Genomic DNA, 18,692 nt, shown 5'->3' on the forward strand with positions numbered 1-18,692 from the left:
AGTGAAGGAGCAGTACAGTTCTACTGTCTGCAGCTGCTCCGGAAAGGGAAGAAATCCATACATTACATGTATTTGCATGTCCTCCTTGTTATCTCCTTGCACCTTGACAGCAGAGGAAGAAGCAGCTGGACTCCTCCTGCTCCACATTATCCATCCTGCCCTCATGCTGAGGGCTTCATCCAGAGCAGACCAGCAATAAAGCTTCACTTGCCACATGTGATGGAAAAGGACAGTTGTGAATAGATGGCTCCAAAGGCTGCCATGTGTCAGCCATAAGGAAACAATCACACCCCTGCAGGGAAAACCCAGACTCCCCGTTTGAAAGACCACGGACCTGGAAAACCAAGGGATTTATCCACACAAGTGAGACACACTCCCATGGGTAAAGTGCTGGATTTCTGATACAGGGAATACTTCTATGCTTGCAAACACTTAATCACATTACATCTTCTGCACAACCCATTGTTCAAATCCCTGCTTTAATTCTTGAACAGATGATTCCTAATATGGACTAATACAGGTTGCATTACATCTCTCTATTTTTAGTGCACATGTTTTTTGGCCATAACAACTGCTATGTCAGGCCAAGTCAAACCTGCAGAGAAAACACAGCTAGGAGACAATGATTAAAGATGCGGAAATGCAACGTAGCAGTAACATGTGTTTAGGATTTATACCTGTTCAGGGAAAGCATTCCCTACATCTGATACCTGCACACTAGCACTTATTTAAATTATTACCAGCTTTGATCAACTGTTAAAACAGGTTGAGAAGTAACCATAGAGAGAAGCAACCCATTATTTTGTGAATTAAAACACTGCTTTCCCTGGGTTTTCACTACATGCTTCGCTCCATGCAGCACATTTGCATTCAATGAAAACCAGTTCATTTGAACTGACAAAGGGGTTTAAAGCAAACCCACATTTAAAAGTAATTTATGAGGCCTGTATCATAAACATGAAATAACAAACTTCCCCCCACAGACAAGCTGCTCTCCCTCATGCTCCTGGGCTGTATTTTATATCAAATCCCTTCTATGTAAAGGGACTTTAATACATCACTGGAGACCTATGGAAAAGTTATAACAGAACTTAGTTTTCTCCACAAAACAAAGTTTTATGACATGGTTAGAGGAGATTCCTGCACTTTCACAGCATGCTTTGATCCTCTCTTTAACACTGAGATTTTCTCTCACCAAGAAGAACTGAGACTTTTCCATCCACAGATATCGATGGCATAGGAAACACACAAAATGTCACCAGATCTCAGCAAATCAGTTAAACTCCTGGTGTTCCATGATAGTTAACAGAACTATATCCATCCACTGCAGCTGAGGGTGTGGTGGATATTGTCACATGGAAAGAACTTTATTGTGTATATTACCAGGTGACAGAGAGACAGGGTAATGAAAGAAGCCCTATCTCAGGTGATTTTTACCCCCATTCTTAGCTCCAGGGAGTCAAAAAAGGAGATGAAAAGGCTCCCCCATAGCCCTCTCTGCTCTGCCCATTTCTTCTCTGCCTTGAGCTCTTCCTATAGGGTCAGAGACTGGTGGGAATCAGAGATATCACCAAAAGATAAATAAATTGAGAAGCCTATTCATGGATGTCCAGGCCAAACCTGAGGGCACTGCAAAACTCGTGTATGATGCATTAAGAGATCTCTTTCCCTCCCCACCTGGCTCATCTGCAGAGAAATTCTTACTTATACCTATTAAATCCTACAAAAACGTCCCTATGACTCCATATTCTGTCTCCTGAAAGACCTCTAATGTAGGACCTTTGACAAGAAAGCCATCAAACTTGTTTAAAATCAGACCAGTGTGTGATAGCAGGTCTGTGCCCCAGATGCAGCCCAATGTCTAAGATGAGAACCAAAGAAGTGTTTCACATCAGTGGTGCAAAGCTGTTTCCCATGTTCCTAATGACACCGGGCTTCAGAGCAAATGAAACCCAACCTTTCCTTCCTTCCCCCTCACAGCATACGCACCTGGAAAGCTTTTAATAGGTTTTCTGTTTGCCTCACAGGGGCTCATGTTCATGCCTGAGCAGAGACGTGCATTGTGACTTGAACTCTTTCTCCTGCTGGATGACAGGTGATAGAAACACTACGTATACACATATCATATAACTAACAATAGCACCTGGGCCGTGGTGATGGGATCTGTCCTTTGCTGCTGGAGCACTTCAGAATTTAAACAAAGGAATTAAAACATCAGCTCTGAATTCACAGACCTGGGGTTTTTCTTTTAACCCATTAATAGGCACTCTCAGATTCACATCTCAAAGATCCAGTCATGCAAGACCCTAAGTGCTTTCCCATTCCTGACTACAGCCAGATTAATCCTCTTATACAGATTATTCCGGGACAAATTTGGCTCCCACAAAGTTCTCCTGCAGCTCTATAAATCATCTGGAGTGCTGTAGGACATGTTACACCACTGAGACTAAGGGAGAGGTTCCAGAGATTTTAACCAGCACTTACCAAACCAGGCTGCCACAGTACCCAGCCCCAAGGTGAGCTCAGTTTCCCTCTCTCCCAGCTGGGGTCTTGGAGGACAGTACCACACTTCTGGGTGGAAGGAGAGGAATGCCCTTGGAGGGCTGTGCTCTCTATCCCCTCAGTAGCACTGACACAAGGCATGTCATGATTAAGTTAATTTAGCGTTATTAAAATGCTTTCCTCCTCCCCTACAAACACTCACACAAGTCATTACATCACCGTGCATCTTGTTTTACCATTAGTTAAGCTCATATAGCACAGCACCATTGCTGCCAAGAGAAACTTGCCATTAAGCAAATTAGCCCTGTTCTTATGACACAATCAATAACTAACATTAAAAATTCAGCATCTGAGGTTTTGTATTTTATTTGACTCCCAAATAACAGCAGATTATGCCAGGTACCATTGAATAACTAAAGTTCTAAGAAGACAATCTCTTTAGAGGTGGTGCTAGTCTGTTCAGAAGATACAAGAACACCAGCAAAGCACTGGAAGACCCCCAAGCAAGGCATTTTCTATGGCCTTGAAAAATACTCATATCATATTTACACAGACATGTGTTTTTCTGTCTATGCTGTTCATGTATGCTCATTGTCTATGTGCAGTGCAGGTTGTGTATCTAAAATATCTAGCATGAAAAGATTTCCCATGTATTTACACCCTTCATTCATTCCTGACAACTTTTAACCTGGCTGAGCCATATTGCAAGCCAGTGAACAACCACCTCTGCTACAAATCTGACCAGTCCTTCACTCTACCAGTGTTTTCCCATAGTAAAGAGACCTTTTCCCAGGAGAAAGTCTGGAAGCATGCCCCCAGAGCATCATTTCCACACAATTTCATTAGGAATGGACCTTTTGTGTGTCAGAGAGGATTAATTTTTTTGTTTCTGAACTCCTTGTGCACAAAAGTTAATCCAAAGCAGACAGGAGTCAATTAGGTCATTAATGTGCTAAGCCTATTAAGAGCCAGGACTTCCATTTCTTTCCTGCAACAATGAAAAACATTCAGGAGTCTGCCTTTAAGTGGCAAAGCCCATGAGCAATTTCATTATTTTATGACACCGCTACTTGAAGCAGGAGCTGTTTGCAGAGCAAGCAGCAGTCCCCACTGAGCAGCAGTCAGGTGCTTGGCTCCCTTTATAGCATAGCAAAAACATCAGCACCCAAGGGATATGAATTCTGTTCCCAGCTGGCTTCTAAACTCCTGTGTGATCCCAGGGCAGGGAATCACTCAGTCCCAGATTTTGCTCACCTGCCTCCTGGGGGAAGGACCACAGCTATCCTGGTCTCACACAAGGGTCAGAGAGGCCCCATGCTCTCCCCAAATCCAGTCCCAGTTTGGCCCTTCAATTCAGTAGGAAAAAAATCCAGTCACAGAACAAGATCCATAGCCTTAGATGAATGTTACACCAGACTGTGAATCTCTCTCTGCCTCAGAACATACAGATACACACTTAGCCCACGTGGCCTGGCAGGAGCTGAGCTATGGTAGTACTGTGTGCATATATGTGCATGTGCTAGTTCCTGAGGCTGTCAATGGATTAGAAGCCCAGTAGAAGCCAGCCTAGATGCCTTGACCTGCTGCCTGCATAAACGGGAGGCACTGAAGTATGCAGTCCCTCCAGTAGAAGGCAGGAACTGGAATATTAGAGGGATAATGAGGCAGGAGAGGAATAAAATGAATAGAATATACAGGCACACTGTAACCTAAAGACATTTCACAGAGTTCACAAAAAATACCCTCTGTGCAACCCACCCAGACAGGCTTCCACAAAAGATTCAATTGCTTCAAAGAAGACAAAACTAGACCAGCTTATACAAGCTGACAGATTGTTTGGCTTTAGACAGCGAGAAGACAGGATCTGATCAGTGAATAGCTGGCCATTTTCTTTTGAAAAATGGTAGGAAATAATAATATCAACAGCTGCTTTATTATTAACACCAAACAAAACCCCCACCCCAATGAAAAGGGTGGGAGGCAGCTGTAGCTTTTCAGGGTTTCAGCTACTGAACATTAGAACACAAACAAGGTTTGCAGCAGCTCACAGGCACACACTCTTTAAGTGCACAATACAGTAAAGCTACTGACCTTCTGTGGTGCCTTGACAGGATGAAGGTGAAGAACAGGAGAAATATATTGGCAGGAAGACCATAACCAAACAACTGGATCTCCTTCCTGTTAGTCTCCCATTCAGATGGGGACTTTAGGGCTTAAAATCAGATCCTCAATTGTCACTTTTGATTTAGGTTTTTTTGTTCTTAATGTAAAAAGCTTTGACATTGTCAATCTGGGTCACAACTCAAGACTGACACCTTGGAACATGCCACCAGGTCTCGCATAGCCATGAAGACCTATGGGATTTAAGCCCAGGATCCTAAACTGCAAGGTGTGTCTGCATGACACTGGAAACTGAATCCAGAGCATTAAAGAATGTCTATGTTAACTGCCAGACACACAATTAAAATCTACATCATTGTTATTTCTCAGGAAGCTGGTTCACCTCCCAGCTCTTGTTATGCTACAGAAACCCATTGAAACAATATACCTCATCTTGCTAAACTAGTTAGGCAGAAAAGCACTGGAAATTGCTTGAGAGGTTGTTGTTTGGTCCAGAATAGCTTCACACACAGGAAGCACATCTGCATTTCAGCTGCTGCTGTATCCACAGCCAGTGTAACAGGATGGCAGACAAAAACTGCTCAAGCACTCCAGCACCTAACTCGCACAGGATCCCTCCTGTCTCCACTGTAGCTCCTTCAACATCCAATCCAGACAGATTAAAGTTAAGCTAAGGGATACTTAAATGAGTTGCTATCACATTTTGGACTCCCAGACCTCAAGTCTGGGTTCCAAGATCTCCAAGAGAAGCCAAAGACCTCAAAAGTTTCTTAGCAATCTCTATGAGCTCATTCCCTCTAAAACAAGGCAAGAGGAGGGGGGGAATAAAAGCTTAATTTATCTCACAAAATCTTAAAGCAAATAGTTTAAAAGTTGTCACTCACAGAAACAGATACAGCCTCTGATGGATCTTGTGCTCTGATAGACAGAAGTAAAAATGATGACATGTGAGAAGATGAAAAGAAAGTAGATTGCTTGACAAGAGAAACTGCATCTCTACTCCTTTCCAAACACTTTTTATCCTGTTGTGAGCTGGATCCCTGGAGCTGGACGCCACAGATAACACTTCTGATTAAAGTATATGACAGTATCAAAGTGTTTCTTCCCACGTTCTGGAATTCAAAGATCACCATTTTATCCATGCCTACCTGGCACAACTCCAGTGGGAAGATGAGATGGAAGAGCACCCCTCACCACTGACTGCAGCTTCAAACTTTGGGCCTTTGCTAAAAATACTGTGAATACCTTCCAGAGCGGAGGTCACATTGCATGGTTAAAGCAGAAGTTTACTGTTCATCATTAACTCTACCTTCTCCCAGGCTGAATGTTACGGCATTTGTGATGTGACTCCTTCTGCCTGAAGCAGCAGAAGGCTTCATTAACACCTGCTATTTTTCACTAGCTCCAGCTGCTTGGATTACAAAATACAGGCATATCTGGCAGAACAACAGTTAAAATTAGAATTGCATCCTCATGGTTATTCTCTTGAGCCCCTTCAAGCTCACCTGCTACAACCTTGCAGTGCTCATCAGGAACGTGAGACTTCATGGGGTGGCTTGCCTTGGTGGATCGTCTGTGCCTGATGAAGTGTTCTTTCCCACTAAATGAGGTCTCTGATGTATTCACTGGTTGTATCAGCATGTGCTCTGATCCAATTTGGATATAGCCAACCTGTCCAGAAAAGAGAACAAAAAACCCCATCAGTTTGGTATCCTAATCTTGTCTATCAACCGAGTGTGAACCTAAACCGTTCCACTGCAACTCTTGTTTACAGTATGAGGAAATGAAGGGACAATGATTGTGTTTAGTCTGCTTAATACAGACTAATGAACTTCACCTGCTTCTCCTGTTTACATCACTGAGCCCTACTTGGAAACACTGTGCACTGTACATGTACAAAGAAAAGGCAGAGGTTCTTGTCAAAACCTTTCCTTTCCCTTCTTCCTCTCCCTCTAGCTACAGCCCCACTCTAGCTGGAAGCATAAATACCCATGTCTTATGAGATGCTCAGCTCACGTGAGGAGAAATAAACCCTATTAACAGAAATCCTTTTATAAACACCTTTCTAATTGCCATCTAGAATTGCATTGCTATTAAATGGCATTTACTATCTCAGAAGATCAAAGAGGTGAGATTGCCTACAAAGAGGAGACCACCTGTGTGCATCACTTGCAGAAAACACTAAGTGAAGTGATGTTGTAAGTATGACTTGCAGAGCCACCCATGTGTTTTATGTACAGGGACCAAATACCTCTTCTTGAACTGCAATAGGGGCCACACAGTAAGAACTGTTCTCACTGCAAGCCATGGGTTGCAGGGAGACCTTTCAGCGGTCAAGCCAGGAATGGATTGTTGCACCTTCCCAGTTATGAGATTTTCCACTATCCCTGGAATAAGTAACACAAAGAAGGCAAAGACTCTGTCTAAATAACAGTAGACTCCATAAGCACTAAACCCCAGCCTGGCTTGCACCAAACCCAGACCCTGCACCAGGGCTGGCAGGAACATCTTTGGAAGGCAGCTTCTGCCCCAGGAGAGCCCTCCTCTGCAACGCAGAGCTTTTAAGGTTCTTTTATGCTTTTTCTGACCCTTTTCTGACATGAAAAGAGTGAAAGCAAAGTCATCACCTTAAAACTTAACAAAGCCTCCAGGTTTAGTAATCAACACTGAGGTTATAATACATTGGAGGAAGTGAATACATACAGTGAGGGTTTCTTTCCTACTTTTCATTGTACTAATCCAGTGATCATTTGTATTGCAATTAAAGGTCTCGAAATACAGCTCTTGGCCATTCACACCCCTGAGAGAACTCTCTAGGTCTGGTCCAACTTCTGCTAGCAACAGAAGGCCTCATCTGGCCTGCCAAGAGGCATCACATCATGCCTATGGTACACCTTAAAGGAACTTATAAAGGGGTCCTGCTACGTTGCATGCCCACAACACCCATCCTATACACATAAAGAGAGACCAGACTTTCCCCACACACACTGTGCTCTGTGCCAGCCAGGCAACCATCCAAAGAAATGCTCTGCACGTACATGCAAATACTATATATTCAACAGCTGACTGTACTAATATGATTTATAATATACATTACATGCATACTGTATATTGCACATTTCCACACTGCCCTGCCAAATTCAGTCCTCACATACACCCAGGAAATCCCTTTGGCCTAATATTTCCAGCAGGAGGAATTTCTGCTAACAGAAAGGAGACTTCTCCTCTTTTGACAGCCCTGCTAACTGAACAGCATTCATGAAACCAGGATCTCTCAGAAAGGGTCACTAGCTTTGGAAGTGCACTTTGAAGAAAGCTAAAATAATAAAGATCAGTGCCTCTATTTGCCATGGCTGAAGCAATTCATCCAGTGTCTCTAAAGAGACAAGAAACACCTCTCACCTCTTTGGGGTCTGTCAAAATAGACCCACTCGTGCCCTGCAGTTCCCAAATGTGCTGCCTCTTCATTTAAATCACAAATTGGGCTTTGTCAGATTTGTTTCAGAGACAGCAAAAGCTCCAGTGACTTCTTCCAGCCTCCCTTATGATGCTCTCCATTACTTCCCCTCCTTGTTCCAATCTTCCAGCTGGGAGGTAGCCCCAGCCCCCTTTTTTAATATAGGTTTTAATTATTTAGAAGAAGGGTTGTAAATCTGGTGCCATGGTACTAAAAGCCACACCAGAGCTCCTGAAAGACTGCCAACCATTTCTGGTGCCAAAAATATGTAAGAAGAAGTGGGTTTCATCACCAGCCGACATTATCCCAACTTTCTGGCATCAAGTGTGAAAATAATTTAAACCATTGGAAAGGACTTATGTTTCACATTTGCTTTGGAATTGTGAAACCTATAGAGGGAAGGAGCCATGTGTCTTCACCCTGGAATAGGTTAAGAAGCAGTCTCAAGTTTGACAAGGCAAGTAGAGTTTCAAGCAGGAAAGATGCACAGGATCAGGCCTGTAAAGTATTCCCAGGGAGTTAAAGTTTTCCCCAGATTTGCCAGTTGGGTTCTGAAGAGTCCTCAAACCTGGATGGGATCTTCTGGACCTGGTAACGTGGATACTCTGGCCATTATTTTGCTTTCTTCATAAGAAATGCATTCCTCACGTTGCCTCCCTCAAATCCTCCAACTACCAGATACTGTACTGTGCTCAGCAGGAGATATCAGACATCAGCACAAATACTTTGTGCTTTTCTTCTCTAGCCTGTATGATGTACAGGGACTGCAGAATGCTGGATTTTGAAGATAAAGAAGTAAACCAGAAGACCACATAACTACCAGAGCTGTTCTCCCCACATCTCTGGAAATCATTCCAATTAAATAAAATGCTTTGGATCTGCCAATTCATGTTTGCCTGGGGAGATCCATATCAAAAGCTGGGATACTCCCTCTCATCCTTCTTTCACTGTGAAAGCCCGTACAAACAGGACCTGCCAATGTGCCAGACCCCAGCATTGACTAGAGTCTGGGAAAGCAGCTGCTGCCCAGCACCACCATCCTACAGAACCCGAGACACAGGAGTCACCAGGAGACCAACAATGCAGAGGGCTGTAGAATCCCAGTCTGGTTTGGGTTGGAAGGGACCTTAAAGCTCATCCAGTTCCAACCCACCTTCCACTAGAGCAGCTTGCTCCAAGCCCCATCCAACCTGGCCTTGGACACTGCCAGGGATGGGGCAGCCACAGCTTCTCTGGGCAATCAGAGCCTTCTCCAGGCTGAGCAAGCCCAGCTCTTTCAGCCTGTCTCCATAGCAGAGGTGCTCCAGCTCTGGGGCTTCCTCTGGATTCCTCCAAAAGCTCCACATCCCTCTTGTGCTGGGGTCTACATAGCTGAACACAGCACTCCAGGTGGGGTCTCACTGGCTCTCACAGAGGTCATCATCTGCATTATGAATCTAAGCTGGATTTTACAGTCACTATGACAGGACCATACAGCTGACAGGATCATGCTGCTCAGCTAACAGGAAAGGCTGGAATGATTTCAGCCTCAAACGACAGGCAACTAAACTGACAAGTTGATTAAAATAAACAATAATCCGCACTTCCCACTACAGAGCCACTCAGCACCCTGCTTAACAGTGGCTACATCTTTCATCTTAAGGATATTTCATATTCTTCATTTAGAAGTCAGCTCACTAGCGAAAAGAGGCCCCACTCTCCAAACCACCAAAATACTCTCACTTGCTCTTACCCTGTTTTCTACATACATTGGTCACTTGAGCAATCTGCTCTCTATCTAATCTACTATCAGTAGTTCACTCTTCTTCTATACATGATCTTCCTTGTCCCTGGGGCTTTTCTCAGCCTGAATGACAGCAGGGAAGGGAGGAAGTGTCCTCACACGGTGTCACTGAAATGACAACCGTAACAATGGACAGCTAGTGCTGGCACTCAAATAACGTTTGTAACCACATCATCCTGCTCGGATGGCTTCACCGTTCTGTCCCCTGGGTGCCCTGGTGGAGCTGCACCAGCTTGAAGGCTCGCTCAGGACAGGAGCCTAAACCTTCAGTGCTCTCTGCAGGTGGCTCTGGACCTTCCCACGTGTTCGTGGTCTCCAAGATGCAGTGTTTTTCGAGCCCTTTTTACTGTCACAGTATCTTTGAAGGAGATCTGTGAAATGCTGAATCTTTAACAGCTTTTTCTTTCGCTCCTGAGTGTTCATTAGTTACATACCCACGAACATGCAGAAGAGAGTTTTAAACATCTGACAAATTCCATCCACTTCTCCATTTCTCAACTGCTACGCTGTAAATCCTACTTTAACCATTTCCTCAAAGTTAAAAGGAAGTTGGCTTTTAAAGTGAAGACCAAAAACCAACACAAATGCAGCTTAATAAACTTCATGTGGCTTTTAGCCCTGTCCTTATTACCATGCTTCAGCTTTCGGTTATCATTTACAAATGCAATTCCAGCAAACTTAAAACCAGATTTAAATGAGGTCTGTTATGAGAGCAGATCATACCCACTGTGCTCATTCCACGAGCCCTCGTAATGTGCATCATTCACTTCCACTGATCCAGTCTGCACAAGGAAGTCTCACTGAGTTCAAAGATGACACATACATGGTGTAAAAGTTCTATGTATGAGATAGAACAGGAGGGAGCAACAACCTCTTCTCTTACCACAACTGAGAAGGACAATCCACTTTAACTAGAGACAAGCCAAAGAGCAGTCCTGAACCCAAACCCAAACATTCCAGATTGCAGAATGGAAGAGAAGTTACTGAGAATGAGAACCCTGCCTCTAAATGCATCGCAGTGATTTTCAGCTTTCAGATATGGTTCCTGAGCAGTCAGGAGCTTAAGTTCATTTCTAAGTCAAAATTTAATGCTCATTTTAACACAAACCTGCAACCCTCAGCAATTTAACTACTTCAAAAATGTAAGTACAAGAAATACCATGGGGCTGCAGGACTGATAAACACTACTAGGACTTAGAAAAAGCAGTTTTGCAATCACAGCACAAATACATGCTGCTGGAAGGGCCTTCTCTACAGTCAAAAAAGCTCTACAGAAGGTAACACTGCTCTGCCAGACTTTGCTAGAGAAGGTAAGGGCAGCACACTGAGGGCAACGCTCAAAATGTAGCTGAAATTGCACATGAAAGCAATGGATGAGTAGTTCTGAGATGTATGAAACAAACTGGAGTTTCCTTGCTGCAGAGGGACTAACCTGTGTCATCTAGGAATTGATCTCAGATCTAGAAGCAGTGACTTCAGTCCACAACTCAAGGTAACACACACTGTGGCCTTACAAAGGAGCTTCCTAAAAAAGAGCCAACTTCCTCTATTGCCTGCTGTCTTCTAGTGTTGGTTAGGCAAGTTGCAGCACTTCACTCCTGACCGTGTCTCCTCAGCTCCAGGAAGGGACAGTTGAGTCCTGCAGAGCGCTCAGAATCCAAGCGTTTGCACAACTGTGTTCCCCAGGCTCAATACAATCCTGCCAAGCTGAAGGCAGTGGAGCTTTTGGGGAACATAGGACCTCTTGTCTGCGATACCCAGGTTGTTAAGAGGAACAGACAGGCTGGAGTATCCTCACATGCAGTATTTTAACTGTGCAGATGAGATCTTAGGTACACCAGGCCTGACATGGCCACCCTTTTCTGTGCAATTGCAAGGTGTAGCAGGAAGCTACAACAGATCACATACTGGTTAACAGCAGCATCTGCGAGCAGAGTTTAAAGAATAAAACACAACCTTCAGATGCCACTCTGGGAATGCAAGATCATTACCAGGAAGCAATTGCTCAGCCTGGCTGTAGCTCAGTTTTCATGCCACTGTGTCAGGGATTTTGTTTTTATTAGAACTCCACTTGCCCCGATCATTTTATATCACTTTTTGTGTGATTTATGGCTCGCTGGAGGAATACGATTGCAACGAAGTCTGAGCCAGCTGGAGATCAGCAGGCAGCATTACTACTTACTCTGCTTCTTGGCAACCAGCTCTTGTGAATGAGACATCCTGACCATCCGGTTCCAGTCCAACGTGCACTCCCACGCTGGAGTTTTTAGGGAATCTCCACCTGCAGCACCAGCACTGCTCAGGAGACTAAATGCCAGGATAAACAGGCTGCAAGGCTCCCACTATCAAGGTCTTTCTTCCAGCTCAGCATGCAAGCTCGTCCATGTCCCCACCTGTGGAGCTCTGGTGCTGCTGAGGGCAAAGCTTTATTCTTTCTGCTGCAAACAGGGCTTAAGGAAGCAAAAGGAAAATTCCAATTCTCTTGGAGTGATGGTCTTAGTGTTTTAAATTGCCAGACTCAGAGGCAAAAAGCTCCAATCAGCTAATCTCAGTTCTCATGGCAGATTCAAGACTTCCTAGATAATGTGAAAACCCTTGATTCCTCTGATCCCAGAAAATATCTTACCACTAAATTGCATGCCTTTCACTATAGGTATGTTGATTGAGTATGGCCACTGCAAAAGACTGCATAAACACTGAAAGCATCCTAAAATCCAATATTTTTCCTATTTAAGAATAGACTTAGGAAGCCAAAAGGTCCATTTAGGTAGAATAAGGTCTGTCTCCATGGTGATGCTGTTCAATTTAATGACACCATTTCAAAAGTCAATAAGGTTCATCTTGGAAGTGTTCAAGGCCAGGGTGAACTGGGCTTGGAGCAGCCTGCTCTAGCGGAAGGTGTCCCTGCCCATGGTAGGGGGTTAGAACTGGATGAGCTCTAAGGTCCTTTCCAATCCAAGCAATTCCATGATTCCACGACCTTAAGTTTAAGGTCAACCCAAAGACACTTGAGATTTCTGTTCTCTAACTTTCCGTTCACAAGGGTGTTACAAACCTTAACTCACTTGTACGGATCAAACACCTGCTTTTAGCCCTTTTCCCATTTCTGGCGATTATCTGAATGAGACTAAATGAATGGATTCCTGTAAGAGGAAAGGAGAATCCCAACAAGCAGGAGCACATTTACCCACAGGCAAAGGCATCAAAGCTTTACCAACACTGCCCATTAACACGTGGCAGTGTGTGCTTTGGTCCCCAAGAGGTGCCACAGACCATCAGCTTTGACACCGATCGCTTTGAGATCCCACATTCATCTGGTTCAGTTATGTCACTATAGTCATTGCTTAGAATGTATATGACACAAACAGGGCAATATTGCAGTTCACATTTGCAGAGTAACGAACAAAGACTAACTAGTCTTGTTTCTTTTCCAACTCTTCTACTGGGAACATTGCCAATCTTCTTCGCTCCCCCTCCTCCATCCCCTGATCTCGGGCAGTTAATATCATGCCTCCAACTACATTCCTGTATTCCGAAAGGTTCCTTCTCTGCCTGCTTGTGCTTTTCAGCTGTGCTGCAGTAGGTAGCTTTGGGAGCCCAGCACTTCATGACCAGGATTAACAAAACGTGCCTCGTGACAAAAGCGTGGAGCTGCTTGTGATTTAGAGCTCGAACTGGAGATATCAGTTTTAAACTCCATAAAGCCCTCAGAGGTCTACAGCTCAATTTACAGTGCCACTCAAACGCTCAGCAGCTCTGAGCCACTGAGCTCTTTTAAACCTGAGGCACAGCGCCCTCATATGGCTCAGGAACGAAGGCCCAAGCCCCAGGCACAGACAGCGCTTCTGGCTACCAAGTTTAAGGCTCAATCTCCATCAGCAGGTCTGCCCCGAGAAGCTAAGCACGCATCCAGGGCCATGTCTATGCCCAACGCCCTGGTGACTTCCTGAAACAACCAGAAACCAAGTTATCAACAATAATTACAGCCAGGTATCGTCTCAAGTGTCCAAGCTCCACCATGGAGAAGCAGAAAGGCTGTCCCATGCAATGTCACCCCTGCTTATCGGGATGCTCAGAGGAGAACCCAGGCCCTGCAGAGCCACCTGAAAATGCCACAACCCATTTCTCAGGTGGAGATTTCTCCGGTAGACATAGACATTTCTCAGGTAGAGAAATCCTGACACTGGAGGTGGGAAAAGCCTCCCTGAGTGGGATATTCCCTCTGACCATGACGCAGTACCACATGCCCCAGTACCACATACCCCAGTACCACATACCCCAGTACCACATACCCCTACACTGCAGCTCCCTCACGCACCAACGCTGACTGCACCAGGGGGGTGGGAAGGACCAGGCTGTGTGGTGGGGCTGGAGGAGCAAGCCGGGCACGCAGACGACCAAATCCCCCCCAGTGGGACCCAGCCGCCCCTGATGGCAGGGGTACTGTGACCAGAGGAGGGGTCCGTCAGTCAGGACGCTTCCCTACAGCACCCCAGGCCCTGCCGCACAGCGGACATGCTGCGGCCGGGGCTTTCATTCCCTCAGGTACGGCTGATTCTGGGGCAGATCCCACAGCACAGAGCCGGGACAGACTGAAACCCCACAGCGGGACAGCGGCGGTGCTGGCCGGGGCCCGCGAGGTGAGGGGACGGAGGAGGGTGCACGGCACTGAGGTGAGGTGCGGGCACGGCGCTGAGGTGAGGGCGGGAAGCCGGGGCTGACAGGAAAGTAATGGCGGGGGACACGGGACAGGGTCGCCTCGGCCCGGGTAGGCGAGGGGACAGCGGGGGACGGGCAGGGGGGGGTCACCGCGCTGAGGGGAGGCGCGGGAAGGGCCCAATGGCCGCTTCCCGCCTCCGCCGGGCGGGGTCCGGGGCTGACAGGAGAAGCTCCCCCCGCAGCCCGGGGAGGGAGCCGCGCTGCCCGCGCTGAGGGGAGGCGGCCGCGGAGGCAGTACCAGCCCGGCGCAGGTGCTGAGGGAGGCGAAGGAGTCGGTGCGGTTCAGGACGCGTCCCGTGTAGAAGCAGAGCCGCTCCTCCGGGGGCCGCCGCGCCTCCCCGCGCCGCTGCTCCACCACGAAGTCCCGGGCGAGGAAGCTCAGGTCGCGGCGGAGGTGCAGGTAGAGCTCGGCGCCGGAGGCGGGCAGGCGGAGCAGCAGGGCTTCGGCCGCCGTCCGCTGCCGCGGCAGTGCCCGCCGGCGCCGGGGGCCGCCGCGATCCCCTCGCACGGCGGGCGGCAGCAGGTGGATCTTCTCCAGCGCCACTCGCTCCGGGATCACCACTTCCAGCTCCGCTCCGCCAGCTGCAGGCGAGAAGGAGACAGGCTCAGGCGCTCGTACCCCCGCCGGCAGGTCCCGGGGGCTCCGAGCCCAGCCACCCCATAACCACCCCACGCGGGACAGCCCCGCGCCCCGGCTGCATGTCCTGGAATGCAGAGACCATGGATCCAGCGGAGAAAGGGGGCTATTTGTCCTTCTCCCCCTCTGTACACACGGATATTAGAGACAGAAATGTGCAGGGAAGAGAGGAATAAAGCAAATGCTAAAGCTACTTGTATCATTAAAAAAAATATATATAGCTCAGACACAAGCATCGCATTTCACCAACCCCAATAAAAATCTGCAGGGAGAAGGGGAAAAGCAGAGCAAGCCGAAGCCGCAGCCAAGGACAGTCAGCAGCTTTCCACATGGAACGTTACAGCAGTAGCGGCGGCAGCAGCTACAGCAGCGAGAGGACGGCAAGAGAAAATACAAAAGCCTGGAGCAATTCACCCTGCAGACTGGGACCGCGGCCACGCCGGGGCTGAGGGGGGGACCCGGGTCCTGCCTGCACGCTGCCGACCCCGCTGGCTGCCCGCGGCCAGGGCTGTGAGCGCGGCTCGGGGCAGCCGGGGAGGGAGGCGTTACCTGTGCCGGCGCCCAGCCCGCAGAGCAGCAGGCAGGGAACCACGAGCGGCAGGAGGCAGCCGTCAAACATGGTCGGGTGGCGGCGCGGCGGCGGCAGCTCGGCCCGCTTGAGCCCTGCCCGCCCTCGGGAGCAGTGACCGGCGCCGCCGACAGCCCCGGCGTGCTGGGCGCCCGGACACGCCCCTCCCCGCGGTCCCGCGCCCTCATTGGTCCTGGCGACAGCGGGGACACGCCCCTCGCTCTCCTATTGGCTAAGAGTGCGAAGGCGCTGGGCGGGCTGCGGAGGGGCGGGGAGCACGTGGGTGTGGGGGCGTGGCCGGCAGGGGGCGCCCTCTCCTGCCCCTGTGCCCGCTGTGGACATGGCGGCACTGGCTGGCGACCGGGATACCCGGGCCTGGAACAGCATCCGTCCTGCAGCATCCCTCCAACAGCATCCGTCCTGCAGCATCCATCCTGCAGCATCCCTCCAACAGCATCCCTCCAACAGCTTCCGTCCTGCAGCATCCCTCCAACAGCATCCCTCCAACAGCATCCACCCTGCAGCATCCGTCCTGCAGCATCCCTCCAACAGCATCCGTCCTGCAGTATCCGTCCTGCAGCATCCATCCTGCAGCATCCATCCTGCAGCATCCATCCTGCAGCATCCCTTCAACAGCATCCCTCCAACAGCATCCGTCCTGCAGCATCCGTCCTGCAGCATCCCTTCAACAGCATCCGTCCTGCAGCATCCGTCCTGCAGCATCCCTTCAACAGCATCCGTCCTGCAGCATCCGTCCTGCAGCATCCCTTCAACAGCATCCGTCCTGCAGCATCCCTCCAACAGCATCCATCCTGCAGCATCCCTTCAACAGCATCCATCCTGCAGCATCCGTCCTGCAGCATCCGTCCTACAGCATCCCTTCAACAGCATCCGTCCTGCAGCATCCCTTCTGCAGCATCTGTCCTGCAGCATCCCTCCAACAGCATCCGTCCTGCAGCTTCCCTTCTGCAGCACCTGTCCTGCAGCATCCCTCCAACAGCATCCCTTCTGCAGCATACATCCTGCAGCATCCCTTCAACAGCATCCTTCCAACCACATCCATCCTGCAGCATCCCTCCTGCAGCATCCCTCCAACAGCATCCATCCAGCCTCAGCATTTCTGAAACCAGAACACCGCTGCAGCAGCTGGCATCAAAAACCCATCCCTTCCTGCACACCCTGCAGCCTTCTCCACCACCTTACCTGAAGTATTCATCCCAGGACTCGGCACACCAGGATATGAGGTCAGTGCACAAAGAGTTTAGGCAATGACCTTACATGTCCCAGGAGTGCTCATTGACCCCAGACTGGTTTGGGTTGAAGGAACCTTAAAGCTCATTCAGTTCCAACCCCTGCCATGGGCAGGGACACCTTCCACTAGAGCAGCTTGCTCCAAGCCCCTGTGTCCAACCTGGCCTTGAACACTGCCAGGGACGGGGCAGCCACAGCTTCTCTGGGCACCCTGTGCCAGCGCCTCAGCACCCTCACAGGGAAGAGCTTCTGCCTATAAAGCTCAGGAGATGTAAAAATCAGTTTTCACAGTGGTGGGCAAGAGGGGGATGCTCATTTGAAGCAGGGAGGGCAGGGTGCTCAAGCTAGCTAGGAAGGATCTTTGAGAGAGGAAGAAGAGGAGGAAGCTCCCTGCCAGCTCCCTTTCTCTTGCCATTTGGGTGCAGAGGACTCTCACCCAGGTACAATCCATTCCCATTTCTCCAAGAGATCCTTCCCACCTGATGGTTAGGGCACATCCTTCATGTCCTCAGCTGCCCAGAGGTCAGGAGAAGTCAGCCTGATCCAGGGGCTGTTGCAAGCAGAAGGGTGATTTCCAAAAGCAGAAAGATTTCCACTGCATTCAGTGGGCTTTGGATGGGATCCTATGCTCCTGGCATGGCCGAGTCCTGGAAAGAAGTAAAGACCCAACGTGTTAGCAGCCTTAAACTGCTGTGGTCCAGCAGAGCAGTGTCCAGGAGTTTAAACTTCTGCAAAGATCTGCAACTTTGTTCCTGAAATTGTAGAAGAATTCAAAGGAAGACCCATAAAAGGGTGAGAATGACTCTGGCAGATCTCAGTGCAGCACTTCCACAACGGTTGTCCAGGGCTGTGCTGACAGTGGTAATGGCTCTGAGTCACAAGCAAGGGGAATTAGATCTGGATGCTCATCGTTGCAAGGGTGCAGCGCTAAGGAAAGGGCTGTCTGAGTCTAGGAAAAGGACTGATAAGAGACACAGGCGGGTGAACACCATTTCCTTTCTTTCAGGCATTGGACAGGCAGCAAGAACCGTGTTTTCTTTAAGATCTTCATCTCTCTGGTGCTGTAGCACTTGAAGGATGTTACCAAGCAAGAGCAAAACTGAGGACCTGCAACCATCTCCCAGCAGACAAAACCTGTGTGAAGCCAAGACCCCATGGCTCACATTCACTTTCTTACCATGAGATCAGGTGAGCTCTGTGTTTTCCTGTCTTCCAAGGCTCAATCTGATCTCTAACAGTAAATCAACAAAGTGAAAGGACTGGCCCAGGACCCACTCAAGTGAGACAAAACCTCATTTTGGGACTGCCTTGCTGTATGTCAAATGTGGTTAAAACAAAGCCTCAGTGCATGGTTTCCCTCCTGACCTGTTCTGGACCAGCAGTTTCAGTGCCTCCCTGCCAGACCAGAGCCCCGGCTGGCGCAGCAGCTCCCCCACAGCTCTGCCACCCGTGGCAATCCTCCACTCCTAAGAACCAAGAGGCAATTTGATTTGTGAGCTGCCAAACCTGGCCTCAGCCCTGAGCAGTCACGTTTAAAGCCAGACCACCAGCCGGCTTCGTTTGCTAAGGGACCTCGTCTCTTCCCTCAAAAGGGTTTGATGAGGGCGCTTCGAATTGCTTTGCTTTTTAGTAGATTCTTTCTCCCACCTTCCAC

General features: G+C 48.4%; 1 protein-coding gene across 2 annotated transcripts in view; it reads right to left on the minus strand.

Moving 5' to 3' along the window:
* Positions 1 to 15,847, minus strand: part of ADAMTS17 (ADAM metallopeptidase with thrombospondin type 1 motif 17) — a 167,701-nt gene extending 151,854 nt beyond the window's left edge. For both annotated transcript variants that reach the window (XM_057409745.1, XM_057409744.1), the window contains exons 1-3: positions 15,769 to 15,847; positions 14,821 to 15,164; positions 6,129 to 6,294 (exon numbers count right to left, since the gene is read on the minus strand). In XM_057409745.1, the coding sequence (XP_057265728.1) occupies positions 6,129 to 6,294; positions 14,821 to 15,164; positions 15,769 to 15,838 (580 nt within the window). In that variant the 5' untranslated portion in view covers positions 15,839 to 15,847. The remainder of the gene's footprint in view (positions 1 to 6,128; positions 6,295 to 14,820; positions 15,165 to 15,768) is intronic.
* Between the last annotated feature and the right edge of the window lie 2,845 nt (positions 15,848 to 18,692).

Source organism: Pezoporus wallicus, unplaced genomic scaffold (genome assembly GCF_028554395.1).
Source record: "Pezoporus wallicus isolate ANWC-B61680 ecotype Strahan unplaced genomic scaffold, APGP_CSIRO_Pwel_v1 contig_13643, whole genome shotgun sequence".
Classification (NCBI taxonomy): domain Eukaryota; kingdom Metazoa; phylum Chordata; class Aves; order Psittaciformes; family Psittacidae; genus Pezoporus; species Pezoporus wallicus.